Source organism: Dermacentor albipictus, chromosome 1, assembly GCF_038994185.2.
Source record: "Dermacentor albipictus isolate Rhodes 1998 colony chromosome 1, USDA_Dalb.pri_finalv2, whole genome shotgun sequence".
NCBI lineage: Eukaryota > Metazoa > Arthropoda > Arachnida > Ixodida > Ixodidae > Dermacentor > Dermacentor albipictus.
Genome location: NC_091821.1, coordinates 37,991,286 through 38,009,278, shown reverse-complemented (window position 1 = coordinate 38,009,278; position 17,993 = coordinate 37,991,286). Strand labels below are relative to the sequence as shown.

Genomic DNA, 17,993 nt, shown 5'->3' with positions numbered 1-17,993 from the left:
AGGGTTTTTCCATGTCCACTTTCTGTTGCTACGCTTCCTGAAGACAGTATTAATTATACGGGGCTTATTCCTTTCCTGCAAATTCTACGAGGGTTGATCCAGAAATAAGGTTCCCAAAGAGCTCCAGCCACATCGGAAGGTGCGAGGCAAAATCCGGCAACACTGCTGCGTGCGGCTGTTCCACCACTCTGGATTCCCCCAGCCGCACTTCGCTGTGCCGCTCATTCTTGGCTCAGCAGCCGTCCAATATGGAGGTTCCCCATTGTTGATTCCGCCAAGTGCGAGATTCGTTCCTTAATTTGTTTTTTTTGCATGCCAAAGGGACCCCACCCGGGGATATTCATCGTCAGTTGACAGAGGTGTATGGCGACAAGTGTATGTCTGTTCAACACGTCCGAAAGTGGTGCAGGGAGTTTAGTGTCGGTCGGAAGGAAGTGCACGATGAAGAACGGAGTGGAAGACGATCAGTTTCGGAGGCAGTTATCAAGATAGTCCAACAAGAAGTGTTTCAAAACAGGAGGATCACTGTCTGTGACCTTGTTTCTCAGATTCCTGGGAGTTCTTACGGTACAGTAGAAATAGCTTTGACTGAAAAATTGGGGTATCACAAGTGTTGTGCTTGATGGGTACCGCAGCTATTGACATCAGACCACAAGGGGAAATGCCTTGACTGTGCTCGCCAGTTTCTTCAAAAGTGTCAAGGAGATAAGGAAGGATTGCTGGACTCCATTGTTACAGGAGACAAAATGTGGGTGTTTCATTTCACTCCCAAAACAAAAATCCAAACACTGGTGTTGCCCAGAGTCACCAGTCGCAAGGAAGTTCAAACTCCTTCTGCTGGCAAAGTCATGGCGAGTGTTCTTTGGGATTGTAAGGGGATACTGCTGATTGATTTCATGGAATGTGGGACAACAATAAACTCAGACAGTTATTGTGAAACACTTAGGAAAACTCAAGTGAGCTATCCAGAGCCATCAGTGAGGACGACCGGCAGCCGGTGTAACACTGCTTCATGACAATGCCCGACGTCACGTCTCCCGTCACACCCAGAAACTGTTGACAAACTTTGGGTGGACTGACATACCCTGCCCACCGTACAGTCCCGACCTCGTGCCTAGTGATTATCACTTGTTCCCCAAGTTAAAGGAACATTTGAGTGGCCAGTGCTTCCGGAGCGATGATAAAGTAAAAGAAGAGGTGAAACGCTTCCTCAACGGGTTGGAGTTCTACAACATTGGGATACAGAAATTGGAGCACTGTCTACAAAAATGCGTAGAAAAAGATGGTGATTATGTACAAAAATAGAGCAAAGTTTTATCTTTCCAATGATGTAAATTTTTCTGAGGATAAACAATGTTGTATATTTCTAAAATTGATGAGAACCTTATTTCTGGATCAACCCTCGTAACCATCTCACCTCTAGTGTTTCTAGAATTGATGCTGTAACTTCCAATTGCTTGTTCACCAGCCTGCTTTTCCCCCACTTTTCCATTGAAGTTGCCAATTACTACAGTATACTGAGTCTGCACTTTTCTCATCGCTAATTCCACATTTTCACAAAGCTGATCTACTTCATCATTATCATGTCTGGAGGTTGGAGTGTAGGCTTGTACCACCTTTATTCTATACCTGCTATTTGGATTTGTTATGACTACTGCTACCCTCTCATTAATGCTCAAGAATTCGTCAGTGTTGCCCACTATGTCCTTAAAGATGAAGAATCCTACCCTGTATTGCTTCTTATCTGGGAGTTTTCTATAGCAGAAGACATGGCCGTTATTCACCACTGTATAAGCCTCACCAGCTCTTCTAACCTCACTAAGGCCAATGTTGTCCCAAACAATGCCTCATAGTTCCTCAAAAAGTCCTGCTAAGCTAACCTCACTCGAGAGAGTTTGGGTGTTAAAGGTTGCCAGGGTCAGTTTCCATTGGTGGCCTGTCTGGGTCCAGAGATTCTTAGCACCCTCTGCTGCGTTACAGGTCTGACCGCCGCCTTGGTCAGGTGCTTCACAGCTGCTGGGGACAGAGGGCCATGGGTTAATGTAGGAGTCATGAGGGAGGTAGTGGCCGAATGCTGCAGCACGGAGGCCAATTCCTGTTCTGTGAGAGAGTGTCTTTGTTGAAGCTTAGTGGGCCTTCCTAATTGGATCAGTATAGCCTCACTAGTTCTCGGCGTTTTTGACAGTGTCAGGCGCCACTCCAAGCCTGGAGTTGAGTACTGGAAGAGGTGAATTCAAGATTGCCACCTTCAAATTAAACAAGAATAATAATAATAAAAGAGATAGAGAGAAAAATGAAACACACCTCGAGGATTCGAACTTCTGACTATAACAACTGAGCATCGAAGCTAGCTTAGTCAGATAACCATGCCACCTATGAAGCCGCCTTATGGCAGAGAATTTCAGCCCTGAGGATTTTACAGGCAAAAAACTCCCTTGATTTATCTGCGATAGACGTGTTTTGCTACTGGCTCATAAACACATGTCAAGACTGCAGGATCAGCAGTTGCATTTTGTTTCCAACAGTTGGTGAATGGAAGTATTGCAGAGGACAAAACTATTCACTATTCACTAGTCGGTGTTTCAACTTGCTAGCATGGTCTTGCGTTAGCAAATGATTGGGGAATGCCTTTCATATAGCTCTTCCAACAGGCTTCTATAGCACTGCTGATGACTGTTCAAAGTGCACTATTAGCAACACTGAACTGCAAAAAGTGACAGATTAGCCGTTTGGCACCATTGTGAATAATGAAATAATATTGAAATTTATTACAAAGTTTGCTTTTTAATTACACTTTGTGTTTATCTAAGCACATAAAAGCATCAATAAAGCTGGCAGTGACTGCTGAGTTTGGGTGTTCTATAGTAGCCGATAGTTCTCTGCCTTGACTGTGTCAAAAGTCTCTGCCAATCTTAAACTGCTCACCAACAATTTAATTTTTCTCATTGCAGCTCCGGGAAGCAGCATTCAACTTTGCCCAGAAAGAGCTTGCACCACATGCAAAAGACATCGACAAGAACAATCATTTTCCAGGTTTTCGGGTATGTATGACAAAAGTGAATGTATGTGGGTGTCCAGAGTACAGGCTAAAAAATTAGAAAGAATAAAAATAAAATAGTTGTCACTGCAGGTGGCTGTGGTAGCTTTGTTTCATAGGGCAACCCACTAAGTGAAATTCTGAAATTACGTCATACAAGAGGTGTGCGTGTTCCATAAGTGTTGCTTTTTCCTCAGATTTTCTTTTAGAAGAGCAGCGGATTGGGCGAGTTGGTGTTGCATGGTAACAATAAAATTCAAACAGCGCGAAACGACAGGACCAGAATGAGGAGGAGACACACACGGCGCTGAACTTACGACTGTTTTATTTGAAGTAATAAGTCAACATTTATACGTACAAAACTGGGCACGCATGCGCCCGGTCATACATCGATGATCAGATACAAACTCCGGACAGCCAACATTTGTACGCGTTGTACCTGCCTTGCAATCTACCTTTCATGCAGCAATGCCGTTTCTTTTGCCGACAAGATTAAAGATGTTTTGCGAAAGAAATGGCATCGCTGCATAAAGGGTAGATTGCAAGGCAGGTACAACGCGTACGAATGTTGGCTGTCCGGAGTTTGTATCTGATCATCGATGTATGACCGGGCGCATGCGTGCCCAGTTTTGTACGTATAAATGTTGACTTCTTACTTCAAATAAAACAGTTGTAAGTTCAGCGCCGTGTTTGTCTCCTCCTCATTCTGGTCCTGTCGTTTCGCGCTGTTTGAATTTTATTGTTTTCTTTTAGTGCTGTTTCTTGTATTTTGCTTCTCTCCGAGAGTGTACTGCTAGTATAAAGCTTTTGCCTAATGAAGTACTTGTCTGTACCCTGGATCATCGACTGTACTGCCACGTGTGAAAGGATAGAAATCTAAAAAAACAAAAAAAAAGAACAACATTATTTGCAAGGTAAGCGGAAATCATGATAGCGGCCACACATGCTGTTTTTGATGAGTGCACCTAGCTAGCACCTCCACATTATTCACTTTATGTAAATGCCCTGTTATGGTTTTTCTTTTTCAGCAAAGCAGCTAATGGGTCCAGAAGCACTGAAGACAATATAAGCCAGGCTTTAAAATTTTTTTAGAGAACTAAATAGCAAAATTTATATTTTGAACCAAATCACTCACGGAATTTATATTTTGAGGAAACTTGGGGAATGTTAGAAGCAGTGTCATGGCAAATTTTGAAGCGTGTGCATTTACTGGGGGTGAAATAAAAGTTGCTAAGCCATTGTTTTCTGCATATTTAGAAGTGCTGTATGAAACGCTTACACAGTTTCTCCGCACCCCTGGGAGGACTGGAAACTGCAGAAATTGCACATTTTCAGGAAATGACAACCACTCCATTGCTGATGTGTATTGAAAGTTTCAGTTGTTTCCATCAGTTTATTGGTCTGAAGATAATTACTGAATACTCATTTTCTCCCAATATTTATGCATTATATGAGTCATGCAGTTACTTTTTCCCGGTCCTCCTGATGAACTATGCGAGGCACATTGTTTATATTTTATTGAAGTAGGTATGTTCTGATTGACAAACAATAAATGTCTTGTCTGTGTAGGTCAATTGCAGTCTTTCCAGAAAGTTACCTATTCAAGTGTTCCATGGTGTCATACTGCCAGTACCTGCAATGTTTCTCACAGTCATAAAATAACTGTACAAGACACCAACTTCAAATTCAGCGAAAACAAGTGGAATAAGTGTAATTTGTGGTGAAACTTTTCCGTTCCTGGCTCATTTAAAAGCGTTGCAAAAAATTGCCATACCTTCATTTCTTTTCCTAATTTCATGTGTCATACGAGGTTCACAGTTTGATTCTTGGCATTCCTCAGTGAACTAAGCAGGGCACCATTTTTATATTTGGCAAAATTAAAGGGAACATTATAGGTAATGTGTTGGCAAAGTTCGAAGTGTATGGGCTAATTTTGGTGTTTGTAATAAATTATGTGTGAAAGTGCTCCAGAGCATTATGACCAGTGCAAAATTTGGCTCGCTATCCTGGCAAAAATAGTATATTTTATTATTTATTATATTTATTATTTTATTATTTATATTATTTATTGTTAATATATAATAATAGATAATAATATTTTGCAAAAATAAAGGGCACGTTATAGGATATGTGTTCGCAAAGTTTAAAGTGTGTGGCTTAATTGTGGCCTTTGCAATAAATTATGTTTAGAAGTGCTCTGGAACGTTATAAGACAGTTTTATGAGGGAAGAAAAATTTAGCTCACTGCCCTGGCATAACTACAAATGCCACCATGGTCAAACTTAGCAAAAAAAAGGGACAGGCCACTATGGTAAATCTGTTTGCAAAGTTAAATGCTTGTGAATAAACAGCAGCAGTAGCGAAACATTTCTAAAGCAAGTGTTTGAAAGTTTCATGCAGCTGCTATCAGCTGCATTTTCCAAAATGTTATCCATCTATGTGTTGCAGCCAAAAGGAACAGAGATGGATAAAATTTTGTTATCTTGCGTGCCATGAAGCTTGACTTACAGCTTGGTTCATTTCATGATGCTCACTGCTGGCCCATTCAGAGTTTTTGTGCTAGTGGGTGGTGTGCCTTTTTTACTTTTTCTTTGATCTCTTAATACATAGTAAACCTGTAGTAGCATGCTAAGCCTTTTGCTCGACTAACCTCTTCAATTATCACTAGAATTTTTCTCACCAGCGCACAATTATTTTCATATACTGGTTGATATATACAGTTTCCTTCATTCTTGGAATACGCAAATTACATGCACTGTGGGTGGGCTATGTGATATGAATAAAGTAAGATGGCAGTGCTTGTTCAAGAAACTATTGCTCTCAGCTAGCGATCGGGCATAATGCAGCACCAACATTCTGAGCAGTTTAGTTAATAGGACCCAAATTCGAAATATCATATCTTTTGGTTCACTAATGTATGTCCAGGGGAAAATTGGTAGGAGAATCTGCAATAATGGGGGATCCGGCTAAAGATGATGGAGCTATTCTATACTTCAAAAGCCTAATGTCTCATGGCCTCGAATGTACCAGAGGTTTGGAAGAATAACTTGCTGTCCTTATCGGGCCACTACATATTCACTAAGCCAATTTCAAACGGAATGGATGCTACGCTTGAATTAAGTCAACTCGGGAAACAGCCTTGATTTAGAAATATGTATTCACCTTTTGATAACATTAATTTCATTAATCAGGTTATTGAGAAGTCTGCTGAATATAACCAACCCCTGTCTATTGCCTTCATAGATTCTAAAAAGGTGTTCTATTCACTTGAGTTATTAGCAGTCAGGGAGGTGTGAAGAAAGCATGAATCTAGGCTTGCCATCATTCCTTATGTACACTGTGTTTCCCATAACATTATGAAAATTGCGGCCAAAGCAGGAGTGAGGGTGGTGTGCATTGCCCCTAATAAACTGAGCGAGTTGTGCAAAATAGTCAATAGGGAGGATACTGTACAATGCAGGTCTATAAAATCCCGCTTGATTGTAAACATTGCTATATCGGGCAAAGCGGGGAGGTGCATTAATGATTGCCCGCGCGAGCATGCCGCTTCACTAAAAGGAAACCCATACAGTCATCTAGCTGCCCACTGTAACACGTGTGGTTGCACCCCGATCTTTAAGAAGTGCGAAATAATTGGCAGATATAGTGAAAAGCATGCGCTGGAAATCTTTGAAGCATTTTGCATATTCAAAAGTGGCAACGCGTGCGACAGTTCTGCGTCCCTCACGCTCTCAACAAAAGAACTTGATTATCTTCTTGGCTGACAGTTATCTTTCTTATCCTCCTTTCTATGTTCTTTGTCACATTCATGATGTCTTTATATGTTGTTTCTGCAAATAAAGCATTTGGTGGCTAGTCAGCGCTCTGTCCTGTTTACTCGCTCGTCCTGTGTTGCGCCGTTCGTGTTTTTATTCACGCAGTATGTATTCTTTAATTATACACGCGTCCACCCGTCATCTTCTGTCGTAGTACGAGCACCGATATGCCTAATAAGTGTACTGGCAGGCCTTTTCGAATGTGTCTGTGGCGATTTGAGCCCTTAAAGGCAGTAAAAAACATGCATTAATTTTTTTTGACGTCTTCGCGGCCCCTAGGGAGTTCGAAATATAGGACGTTGAGTTTAAATCTCACTAAGAGGATGCTTCAAATGGTTCGTGGGGCAAACGCGTGGTGGAAGGAAGATGAGAACAGAAAGGACCTATGCATTGAGGAATGAACGGGATAGGAAGCATGCCGCCACTTCTTTGAAGGAGCTTGAGCTCAAAAAACAAAGTGTTGGCTGATGCTGAGATGCAGGTGTCCCTTATCCAAACCAAAATAAACTCTTTAAAGCAGTGAAATGCAACACTGAGGTGTTGTGCACAGGCTGAGAGGATATCAAGACAGTTGAGGTTGACTTACCAGCTATTGAGAGAGAATCTCATTTGTGACAAAATTTGGGCTTCATACCAATGAGCTTGCTATCAGTTGATAGAAATAGCTCATATTCGAAAATATTTGCTTCTGTATGCATTTCCGTTTTATTTGTATATAGAGAATGTGCGACTTGATTTGCAATGGGTTTTACCATTTTTTAAACATATATTTCCTGTGCTTTTTACTAACCCTTCCCTTCTGTTTTCTTTTTGGATAATATAAGCACTACAACTTACTTTCAAACTGGATTTAGTCTATTCAAAAGGCACAGCACGAGTGGGACGAAGACAGAGAAACACAAACCACAACACAAGCGCCACCTGTGACTCAAAGATCTTGTAAACTCGCTCACAATGTCCCCAGGACAGCTGAAGAACACGAAAGATGGCTTGGACTTTAGTGGGACAACCTTGTGCTTGATGCAAGATGAGACCACTCTGGACTGGCATGTCGAAGCAGCCAGTGCTTGTGTTGTGGTTTGTGTTTCTCTGTCTCCATCCCAGTCGTGCTGCGCCTTTTGAATAGCCATGAACCAACTTGGCCAACTCAAAGTTTTACTGGATTAAATAATTATTTGGAACATGCTTACCAGAGTGTGACAGCATCGGGTGACGTAGTGTTAACCTGTCTTGATATAAAATGAAGTTCTGTGTCACTCAAGGAATTTTGCAACGGTACTCAGGGAAAACCTGGAAAGGAGGAGGAATAAACTTTATTAGTAGAAATGAGCCGACGGTAAAATCGTCCGAGGTGGGCGGCTTCCCTAGTCCAGGATGCCGTGGGCCTGAGCTGATAACTTGGCCCTGCTCACCAGGCGATGCTGGTCTTCAGGGCTCGAGCTTGTCAGCTGGGCCTCCCACTGCTCGACGGTTGGTCCGGTGATGGGCGGTGTCGATGGGTTTTGCTGACATTCCCATACCATGTGGTAGAGGGTATTGGGCCTAGAGCAGAAAGCGTATTTGTGGGTATAGCTCGTAGGGTACATCGCGTGTAGCAGGGTGCCGTGCGGGAATGTGCCGGTCTGTAGTTTTCGGAACATCACCGCCTCTTCTCTTGTCAGCTGGGGATGCGGGGGCGGATAGATCCTCCTACTCAGCCTGTAGTGGCTCAGGATATCGGCGTATCTTTTCGGGACGCTATCTTGTTGGTCTACCGGCGCTCGTGAACCTGGTGGGATAGCCCGGAGAATGTGATCTCGGGCAGCGGCATTAGCCGCTACATTACCCGCCAGGGACTCGTGTCCCGGGGCCCAGACAATGTACAGTTCAGGAAAATTGTCTCGTTTTTCGAGGATGCTCAGGGCTTGTTTGGAAATGCGGCCTTTTTGGTAATTTCTACATGCTGTTTGCGAGTCGGTGATGATTGTGAGTAGATCTTCCTCTCGCTGGCCCGTAGTGGCCGCCAGGGCTATCGCCGTTTCTTCCGCGCAGTCGATGTCTGTAGTGTTTACCGAGGCCGCAGCTACCTCTTGTCCTTGGCCGTTGATCACGCTGATAGCGTGGGCCGCTCTGTTCTTGTACTTTGCCGCGTCGGTGTATCGGACTTCTCCTTGTTTTGGTCCTTCGTAGGCCTTACGTAGAGCTTTCACTCTCGCTCGCCTCCTTTCTCTGTGGTATTCAGGGTGCATGTTTCTCGGGATGCTGGCCACCGTGATCTTCTCCCTCAGGGGTAGAGGAACCCGCTGTTTTGTAGACTCATATTCGACTGGGTAGCCCAGTCTTATTAGCATGTCCCTACCCGTGCTGGTGAGCTTGAGTCGCTCTATCTGGCTGGTCTTGTGGGCCTCTACAAGTTCCTCCCAAGTATTGTGTATGCCCAGGCTGAGCAGCTTCTCCGTCGACGTCGTCGGTGGAAGCCCCAGTGCCAGCTTGTAGGTTTTTCGTATTAGGGTGTTCAATTTGTCTCTCTCGCTGTTCTTGAGACCCAGGTACGGGGTGCCGTAAGTGACTCTGCTGATTATCAGGGCTTGTATTAATCTGATTGTGTCCTGCTCTTTCAGGCCGTGCTTTTTGTTTGTCACTCTTCGCACCAAGTGCGCGACTTGGATAACTGTCGCTTGCAGTTTTTTAATGGCGGCGAGACCGGCACCGTCCTTCTGGAAAGTGAGGCCCAGAATACGAAGTGTGTCCACCTTGGGTATGTTGACTCCATTTAGTGTCAACGTTGGGTCAGGTGTGTCCTGCGGAGGCCGCCCTCTTGTCCTCTTTTTGAGGATCAGGAGCTCCGACTTTTCCGGCGCGCATGAAAGACCGCAGTGGTGTAGATAATGCTCGGTCCTGTCGATGGCTTCCTGCAGGGCGTCTTGTTGTTCGCCCGCCGATCCCGTGCACGTCCACATGGTCAGGTCGTCTGCATATATTGCGTGACGGATACCCCTGATGTTCTCCAAGAGGTTCGGCAATCCCCTCATCGCTATATTGAACAGCAACGGGGAGATCACCGACCCCTGGGGGGTTCCTTTCTGCGGTACTGGGAACTTCTTGGTCCTGAGATTCCCCAGGCCTATGGTCGCCGTTCTACCCGTCAGGAAGTCCCGGACGTAGTTGTATGTCCGCCGTCCGCAGTTGGTATGTTGTAGGCTGTTCAGCACTGCTTCGTGTGAGACGTTGTCGAAGGCTCCCTTCACGTCGAGTGCCAGGATGGCACTCTTGTGGCATGTGCTGAGGCCGTCGATGACTTCTTCTTTAAGCTGAAGTAGAATGTCCTGGGTGGAGAGGTTAGGCCGGAAACCGAACATAGTGTTCGGCAGGTGCCCACCTTCTTCCAGGTAGGGCGAGAGACGATTGTGGACCATGTGCTCGAAGAGTTTTCCCGCGCATGACGTAAGAGAGATCGGACGCAGGTTCTGTAGGTTGATGGGCTTGCCGGGTTTCGGGATCATCATTACGTCCGCGTGCTTCCAGGAAGCCGGTATACTGCCCGTCTCCCAGCTTTCATTGATATACTTTAGCAAACTCTCCGTCGCCCCGTCGTCCAGGTTACGGAGGGTCTTGTTGTTAATTTTATCCCTGCCGGGCGTCGTGTTCCTTGTGAGATTTCTTATGGCTGCCACGATCTCCGACTTGGTGAAAGGTTGGTCTAAATCCGGATTGGGTTCCCCCTCGTACTCCGGGTGAATGACTGGCTGCGTCTTCCGTTGTTGCTCGTCTCCGATGTATTTCGCAGTGATGGCTTCGAGCGCTTCTTCTTCGGTTCCCTGGAAGTTGTGTATAAGTCTTTGTATGTGTTGCCCCGTGACAGTTTTTGATTCCGTCTTCGCCAGAAAGGTCTTTAAAATGGCCCAGGTCTTTCGGTTGCTGAGGGTTCCCTGTAACTGGTCGCACACTTGATTCCAGTTCTGACGTCCGAGTTTTTCAGCATACTCCTCCGCCTGCCGCGAGATTGCGGCAATGCGGATCTTGAGTTTGCGGTTTCTCTTCTGCTTCTTCCATCTCTTCAAAAGTCCTCGCCTGGCCTCCCAGAGGTGAAGTAGGTGTGGGTCGACTTCGGGATTGTCCGCAGTGAGTTGGATGGTCTTTGTGTACTTGGTAACCAAGTCCATCACGTTCTTGGTCCACTACTCGATGTTCTCTAGGCTGCTGGGGTGTTCATCTTTGCGGAAAGCAGGCCAGTCTGTAATTTTGGCTTGACCTAATCTCACAGGGGTTTTGTGGTGCATGATTTCGGTCTGGATGATATGATGGTCGCTGCCCAGAGTCTCATCCAGTCTCGACCACTCGACTTGCCTGAAGCCAGTGGAGAAGGTCAGGTCTGGGCTGGTGTCTCTGGAGACACTGTTGCCGATTCTAGTTGGTATTAGAGGATCGGTCCACAACGTCAGCTGGTGGTGTTGTGCCGCGTTGTGCACGTCCATACCCTTCTTGTTGGTTGATCGGTAGCCCCAAGCCACGTGTGGAGCGTTAAAGTCGCCCACCACGAGAAGTTTCTGACCGTCGGTGACTTTCTTCACTTCTCTCAGTAACTTGTCCAAGTCCTTTAGCGTGTCGCGCGGAGGACTGTATACATTCAGGATGTAGAGGCTCTGCAGGGTTTTCTTGGGAGGAACCAGCTCAATCAGAGTGTGCTCGATTCTGTGGTTGATTTCGTGCTGCTGCGTCGTGTAGTGCTTCTTGATGAGGACGGCGGTCCTGGTCCTTCCTTGGGCAATGTGCGTTTTGTAGCCACGCATCGTAATATTATTTGTCTCTGTTTCCTGTAACGCGATGACGTCAGGTTGGTGTAGGGTGCATAGGTGAAGTAAATTTTGCCGTTTCCGATTTATTCCTCTGCAATTCCACTGCCAAATTTTGAGGGTTTCGGTCGCTTCTTTCTTCTTTGCTATTTTATTCGCCATCTTGGCTTCCCAGAGTCTCGTTCATCTGGGCTTCTCTGATGGGGTATTTTGGCTTTTTCCTTGCCTGCTCTTTTTCCCTTTCTAGGATGGAGATGCGTTGGTTGAGCTCGTTGCCCATCTGGTTGATCTCATGGCGGAGCGTTTGTAAGGCTGCTTGGACGGTGGCTGCCACAGACTTGCTTATGGTGTCGACGGCCTGAGCCAGTTCGGCTCGGAATTCATTTCTCAGTTCGGTCTTGTCTTCGGTTCGGGCCTTGTTCACCTTGTACTCTATTCCCGATTCTAGGTCCTCTATCGGGGGAGTATGTTCCCTCGGCGGCGTTGGCGTTATGGTCGGTGTCTGCTGTTTTTGCAATTGCTCAATGAGATGTTGGAGCTTCCTCTCCAGGGCTTGTTCCCTGGCCTGAGCTCTTTTGTCCCGTTCCTCCTGACGTCCTTCTTGCTCTTCTAGACGCTTCATGAGCACTTCATTCCGCTTCATCAGGTCGGCGTTTTGCCTTCTGAGGGAGGCGATGGTTTCCTCGTATCTTGAATTTCGCTCTTGTGTCGGCAGTGAGGGAAATTGGTCGTTTGTCGACTTGGAACTGGCTATCACTTCCGCCCAGCTGATCTTCTGCTGTTCTTGCTGTGGCTTACTTGTTCGATGTTCCGAGGAGCTTGAACTTGTCTCCCTTGTCTCCCTCTTGATTTACTTCTCTCCCTCACGTACAGGGGTGGGGGTCTTGGCTTGAGCCTTTTCTCGCACTCCTTGCTTGCCGTCTCGTGAGGTAGCCCACATAGTTTGCACTGCAACTGGCAATCATGATCTGTTTGTGGGTTCTGCACCCCGCACCTGTTGCAAATGTGTTTGTCTGGGTTGGGGCATACGTCCTGCTGGTGGCCGATTTCTCCGCAGGCCTTGCAATACTGTACCGATCTGCGGTATGGGCGGCAACGTGTGTACGAGCCGGCCACCTTCACATAGAAAGGGATGTGCGGACCTTCGAAGGTGATAACTGCTGAGGTGGATTTGCCGAGCATCCTCGCATGCAGGATGCCACAGTTGTTGGCTGCCAGCAGTTCCGCAAGTCGTTTCTCCGTCGTACACGCAGTGATGCCGTGCACGACTCCACGTACTGTTCCTGGGAGCGGTTTGATGTACGGCGTCATCTCGTATGTAGCCGCCCCAAGTTCGATGCCGTTGATGGAACCGAGTTTCAGTGCGTAGTCCTCGTCTGCGGTGCTGGCAATTATCAGGTTCTGCTTCCACTGCGTTTGGATGGTTACGTTCGCGCAAAATTCTTTGAAAGGGGAACCACTTGCCCTTGCAAGTCCTTCGGTGATCTTCTCGTCCGGCCAGCTTGACAGTTTCATGCCGGTTCTTGGTCGGTATACCACCTTGTAATCGTTCTCTGGCAGCGGCGGCGTCACGCGTCGCGGCGGTGGCTTGCCGTTGGTTCGGCTTCCCTGATCTTGCTGCCGTTGGTGGTTGCTGGTGGCTTGCATGCTTGCTTCTACTCTCGGGTTGCTCCTCGCGCTCAGTCCTCCTTGCTGGTTCTGGGGGTTTTCTTGCTTTCCTCTCTCTTGTATGCGGTCCTCGTTCGGCGCCTTCTTGTTTTTTCTTGCCTTGATTGCTTGGAACCATGGGCCAGCTTGACTCAGCGTCTTGCCGCTGTTCTCATCGAATTCCATGTTGCTCTGGACCGCTGTGGAGTCTTGTCTATTGTTCTCTATGTCCATTTCGTGAGCACTGCCGTTCGTTTCCCCTGCCATTCTCGGTGCTCGCGAGGCCACGCGGGCCCGCTCCTGGGGCGCGTGCGGCGTTCGGAGAACGGTGTTCGAATATGCCGAGGTGCTCGTTGCTCGGTGCGTCAAAGTAAACAAATCCACTCACCGTGGTAATTCTGGCGACTTTCGATGCCGATTGCCTTGTTGAGTTCAGTGGCACAAAATCGTGAAGGTTGGTTAAGGTTAACCGCAATAACTCACGATAAAAGCAGCAGCCCATGCGAAGCGCGTCCGCTCCACTCGGCCCCCTGGTGGCTTTTTCAACCTGGAAAACTCAGGGAATTTTGAAATGCCAACTTGGTAGACACCCTGTAAAGCTTAGAGAAATAATAAAACACACAAAGCGAATGTCTGCATGTTTTTGTTTTACTTCGCACTGCAGAAAGAGAGCTGTACTTACGTTTCGTCTGCTTGTTCCTTCGTTGTGCAGTCGTGTGCGCAGACACCGAAATTATGTCATTTTCTACCGTGTTCCAGGGCGGGATCATGCTCTGTGATCCGCTTGCGTCTGCCTCAGTATTTGTGTGCACTGACTTATACTGCTAGTCAGGTGTTCTCGTGCACAGCGCGCATAATCGTGCGCTGCGCGAAACGAGACAATCACAACACCTTGTGTGTGATGCCGTCAGTAGAAGTGCGCTGCGCTGCGGAAAAGTGAGGAGAAAAAAAAGAAATGAAGGCGGTGCCTGTGATGTATGCATCACGCGATCCTCGAGGTCTGGTATAGGAGAACGCAGGGAAGGAATTTCGCTTGTGGTGGCTAGACAGGGCAAGTGGAGAGAGTGTCTCGCTTGACAATAGATCTCGCCTCCTGAAATTATGGGTTCGCAGTACTGAAACATTTCACTCTCGGCTATTAATGAGCTTATTTGAAAAATTTTTTCGGCAGAACGCTCCCTAGAGGACATGTAACAACTTCCAGCATATAAACAAATTTTGCTGTGGAGCCTGGTGAGGGGCCCTTTAAGGTTAGCTCTTGTCTTGTAACCTGCCTTAAAGCACATGGAAACCATACTTCATAAACATTAAATGAAGATTACGTACTTGCACAATTTATATTGTAGGGTATCTTTAGTCTGGTCTGCGGCCATTTGGCTAGGTATGCTCGTAGCGTGGCTGTAACTTGAATACATGTGAGAGCTGAAGCTGTGGCCATTTTACTCACCTATTTTATGCAACTATGGGTAGTTGATCAGTGCCTCTCTATAATTTCAGGAATTTTGGAAAAAGCTTGGTGACATGGGTTTCATGGGTGTGACCGTCCCAGGTATGTTTTACATGCCGTAGCGCTTCTCTGGCTATGCGTTTTTAAGCTACAGAGTTTTCTCAATGTAACTTTCTAAACACTTGCTTGAACTCAACATAATCAAATGTATGCATATATTCATTCATGAATGCACGCATTTGCAAAAGAATGTGGTGTGATGTATTTCTTGAGGTTGTGAAAAATATTTTATTCATTTCAAGTTTGTATTCAGGAAAGTTTTGCAGTTCTGCCAGTACATGACTAAGCACAGTTTGAATTACATTGGAGCTAAATGCAAAATAATGTATGGCTTTGTGCTTAGCCCAAGAGCATAGTGAGCAACAGTAGTACGAGTATACAAATGACATATACTTAAAATAATGAAGTCATCAGGACTTGAAAAAAAATCTTAACTGTAGTATTACTGGTATCTGTACTCTAGCTGAAGTTCACCATTTTGCATCTTTGTAACTTGGATAAAATTTTTCCAAGCCCAATTGGTTCATCCTCTTTCAAAAGGCCACAAATTTGTACTTTATTCGAACTCTCGTTATGTTTCTGTTGCGCTGAAGTGCTAAATTAATGTTGTCTGTGCATTGTTTTTTGTGGTCTTGCCACAGTTGTCTCAAGCCATTCAAGAACTGTGTTGTCAGGTTTCTGGACAAAAGTGATTTTACTTTTAAAGTGAATAAAAAAAATGCATAGTGAAAAAAGCAAGGCACTGCTCAAACTAACATCGGTACTAGACAGAATGCATGTAGGCAAACGCGTAAGGTTGTTGTGTGCTCCTTCTGAGAATTTAGATCTAATTTATACCAGAATATTGTGCGTGTGAAGATATATTATTGATGTGAGCAAAAAATAATAGTAAATTGACATTTCACTAATGTAAAACAATCAAATTTATGAAATGCAAAACTGATACCTTGAACTTTTGGTTTCACACAGCACAGTGAAGGCTACAAACTATAATGCAACTTTTGTACGGCACAAGGTAGAATAATAATTCTTCTTGCAATTGATAGAGTGCATGGATTATCATTAAAATAAAAATAAGAGATGTCATTTTGGAAGAACCTTGGTGTTTAAAGAGTGGGATCATACCTTAATATCTTGCCTGCTCACTTGCCAAGTCCACTGTAACACAGAATGTTTACAATGCAGGCTGTTTGATTGTTCCTGTTGATTATCTAGTCTTTGTTTCTCTTTGGCTATAGTTGTCATAGGCTTCGAAGTTCACACTTCTATTACCATTCTGATCGGTACAGAAATTCGCTCGTTTGCAGCAAATGTACTTAATGAAAAGCTAGTCAAAGTGCACATTTTAGTAAAGAGCACATTTAAAGTTAGCCTTTTGAGCATTGAAAAAAAGCTGAGAAAATTTGGAAAATTTCAATATTTACAATAGTTAAATATTTGTGACTATTAGTGCATGTATGATACAGCATATTTTTGAACATTTAAGTGCTTAGTTCAGGAATAATCATGTTTAGCACTAGAAAGTCAACTTCACTGTACAATGTTTGTTGCCTATATGTTTCTGACAGCAGTTTGTCAACTCAGAACAAGTGTCTGTCACTTCATAGACATTGCCGGTGTTAACTTAAAGGTAATATGATAGTCACGCTGGCACTTTTAGTCAGAATTGATCGTGTTCGGGCTCGACTGTGATTTAAAGTGCCCATGTGACACCAGTGTGAAACTATGCTCTTCAAGCTATTCATCATTTGAAATTTGCCTCGGAAATAGCAGATGTTACTCCATGTTTCATGTGCACAATTCATGAGATCACACTAAGCCTTAGTTGTCTTGTAACATTTCACTGACTAGGCTCTGGTTGAGGCTTACTGTTAAAAAAAACAATGAATGTATATATTTCCTCTGCGACGAGGTTTATTGTCGTTCACAACATTGTGGAATTAATGCTAGGTATCTCAAGGCACTGCAAGGGCTGTCTGTATAACGAAGTTCGCTCGCGATCATGGCACGGTCCTTCGTCTTCCTCTGCACTCGGCACATACAGGGGTGCGTCTGCTTCATTACAATGCCCCGGGAGCGAAGCGTAGCCATCCTGGCGACTCAGGGCGCAGAGAAGATGAGCAGGTCGTAATATGGTTTCAGGCGGTTGACATGTACTGTCTCTCGCCCACAACGACGCAGGTCTGGCGACACTGTGAGCGGCTCGACGATGTAGTTGACCGGGGAAGTGGTCTCAATGATACGGTATGGACCGGGATAACGCTTCAGGAGTTTGGAAGAAAGACCAGGAATGTGGGCTGGTATCCAAAGCCACACAAGCGAACCAGGAGCAAAGTAGTGCAGTGGTTGATGAGTACAGTCATGTCTTGTCTTTTGATGTTTTTGAGTCTCACTAGTCAGGGCATGTGCCAGCTGACGGCAATCTTCAGCATATTTGGCGACTTCAGAAAGCAGAGTATACTCTGTAGCGTCAGGTTGGTATGGCAGTATGGTGTCCAATGGGCACGAAGGCTCACGGCCATACACAAGGAAAAAGGGGGAAAAGCCGGTGGTCGCTTGCATCGCGGTGTTGTATGCGAACGTAACAAAGGGGAGTACGGTGCCCCAGTTGGAGTGGTCGGATGAAATATACATCCGCAACATGTCACCGAGTGTGCGATTGAACTGCTCGGTCAGACCGTTGGTTTGGGGATGGTACGCGGTCGATTTACGGTGAATTATGGCGATTTACGGTGATTTACGGCGAGGAGAGCTTGGATGCCCTCTGACAGGAAGACATGGCCCCTATCACTCAGTAGTTCTCGGGGAGCACCGTGGCGAAGAACAAAATTGTGAAGGATGAAAAAAACCAACGTCATGGGCGGTCGCTGCTGGCAGAGCTGCAGTCTCAGCGTAGCGAGTAAGTTGATCTACGCCGACAATAAACCACTGATTTCCACACCCGCTGCATGGAAGCGGGCTGTAGAGGTAGATGTTGACACGGTTGAACGGGCGAGACAGGCTTGGTAGCGGCTGCAACGGTCCTGTGACACGCTGGGTAGGTGTCTTGCCTTGTTGGCATGTAGTACAAGGCTGAATGTACTTTTGCACAAACTTGTACTTGCCTTGCCAATAATAGTGCTCTTGCAACCTTGTGTAAGTTTTGAGGACGCCGACATGAGCGCTTAGAGGATCAGCGTGAAAAGATGCGCAGATGTCAGAATGCATATGACGAG

General features: G+C 45.7%; 1 protein-coding gene across 1 annotated transcript in view; it reads left to right on the top strand.

Annotated features, from left to right (window-relative positions):
* The window catches only part of LOC135901076 (isovaleryl-CoA dehydrogenase, mitochondrial), an 88,327-nt gene that overhangs the window by 9,616 nt on the left and 60,718 nt on the right, over positions 1-17,993 (top strand). Inside the window, exons 2-3 of the mRNA XM_065430750.1 lie at positions 2,952-3,041; positions 14,769-14,820. Coding sequence (XP_065286822.1) covers positions 2,952-3,041; positions 14,769-14,820 — 142 coding nt within the window. The remainder of the gene's footprint in view (positions 1-2,951; positions 3,042-14,768; positions 14,821-17,993) is intronic.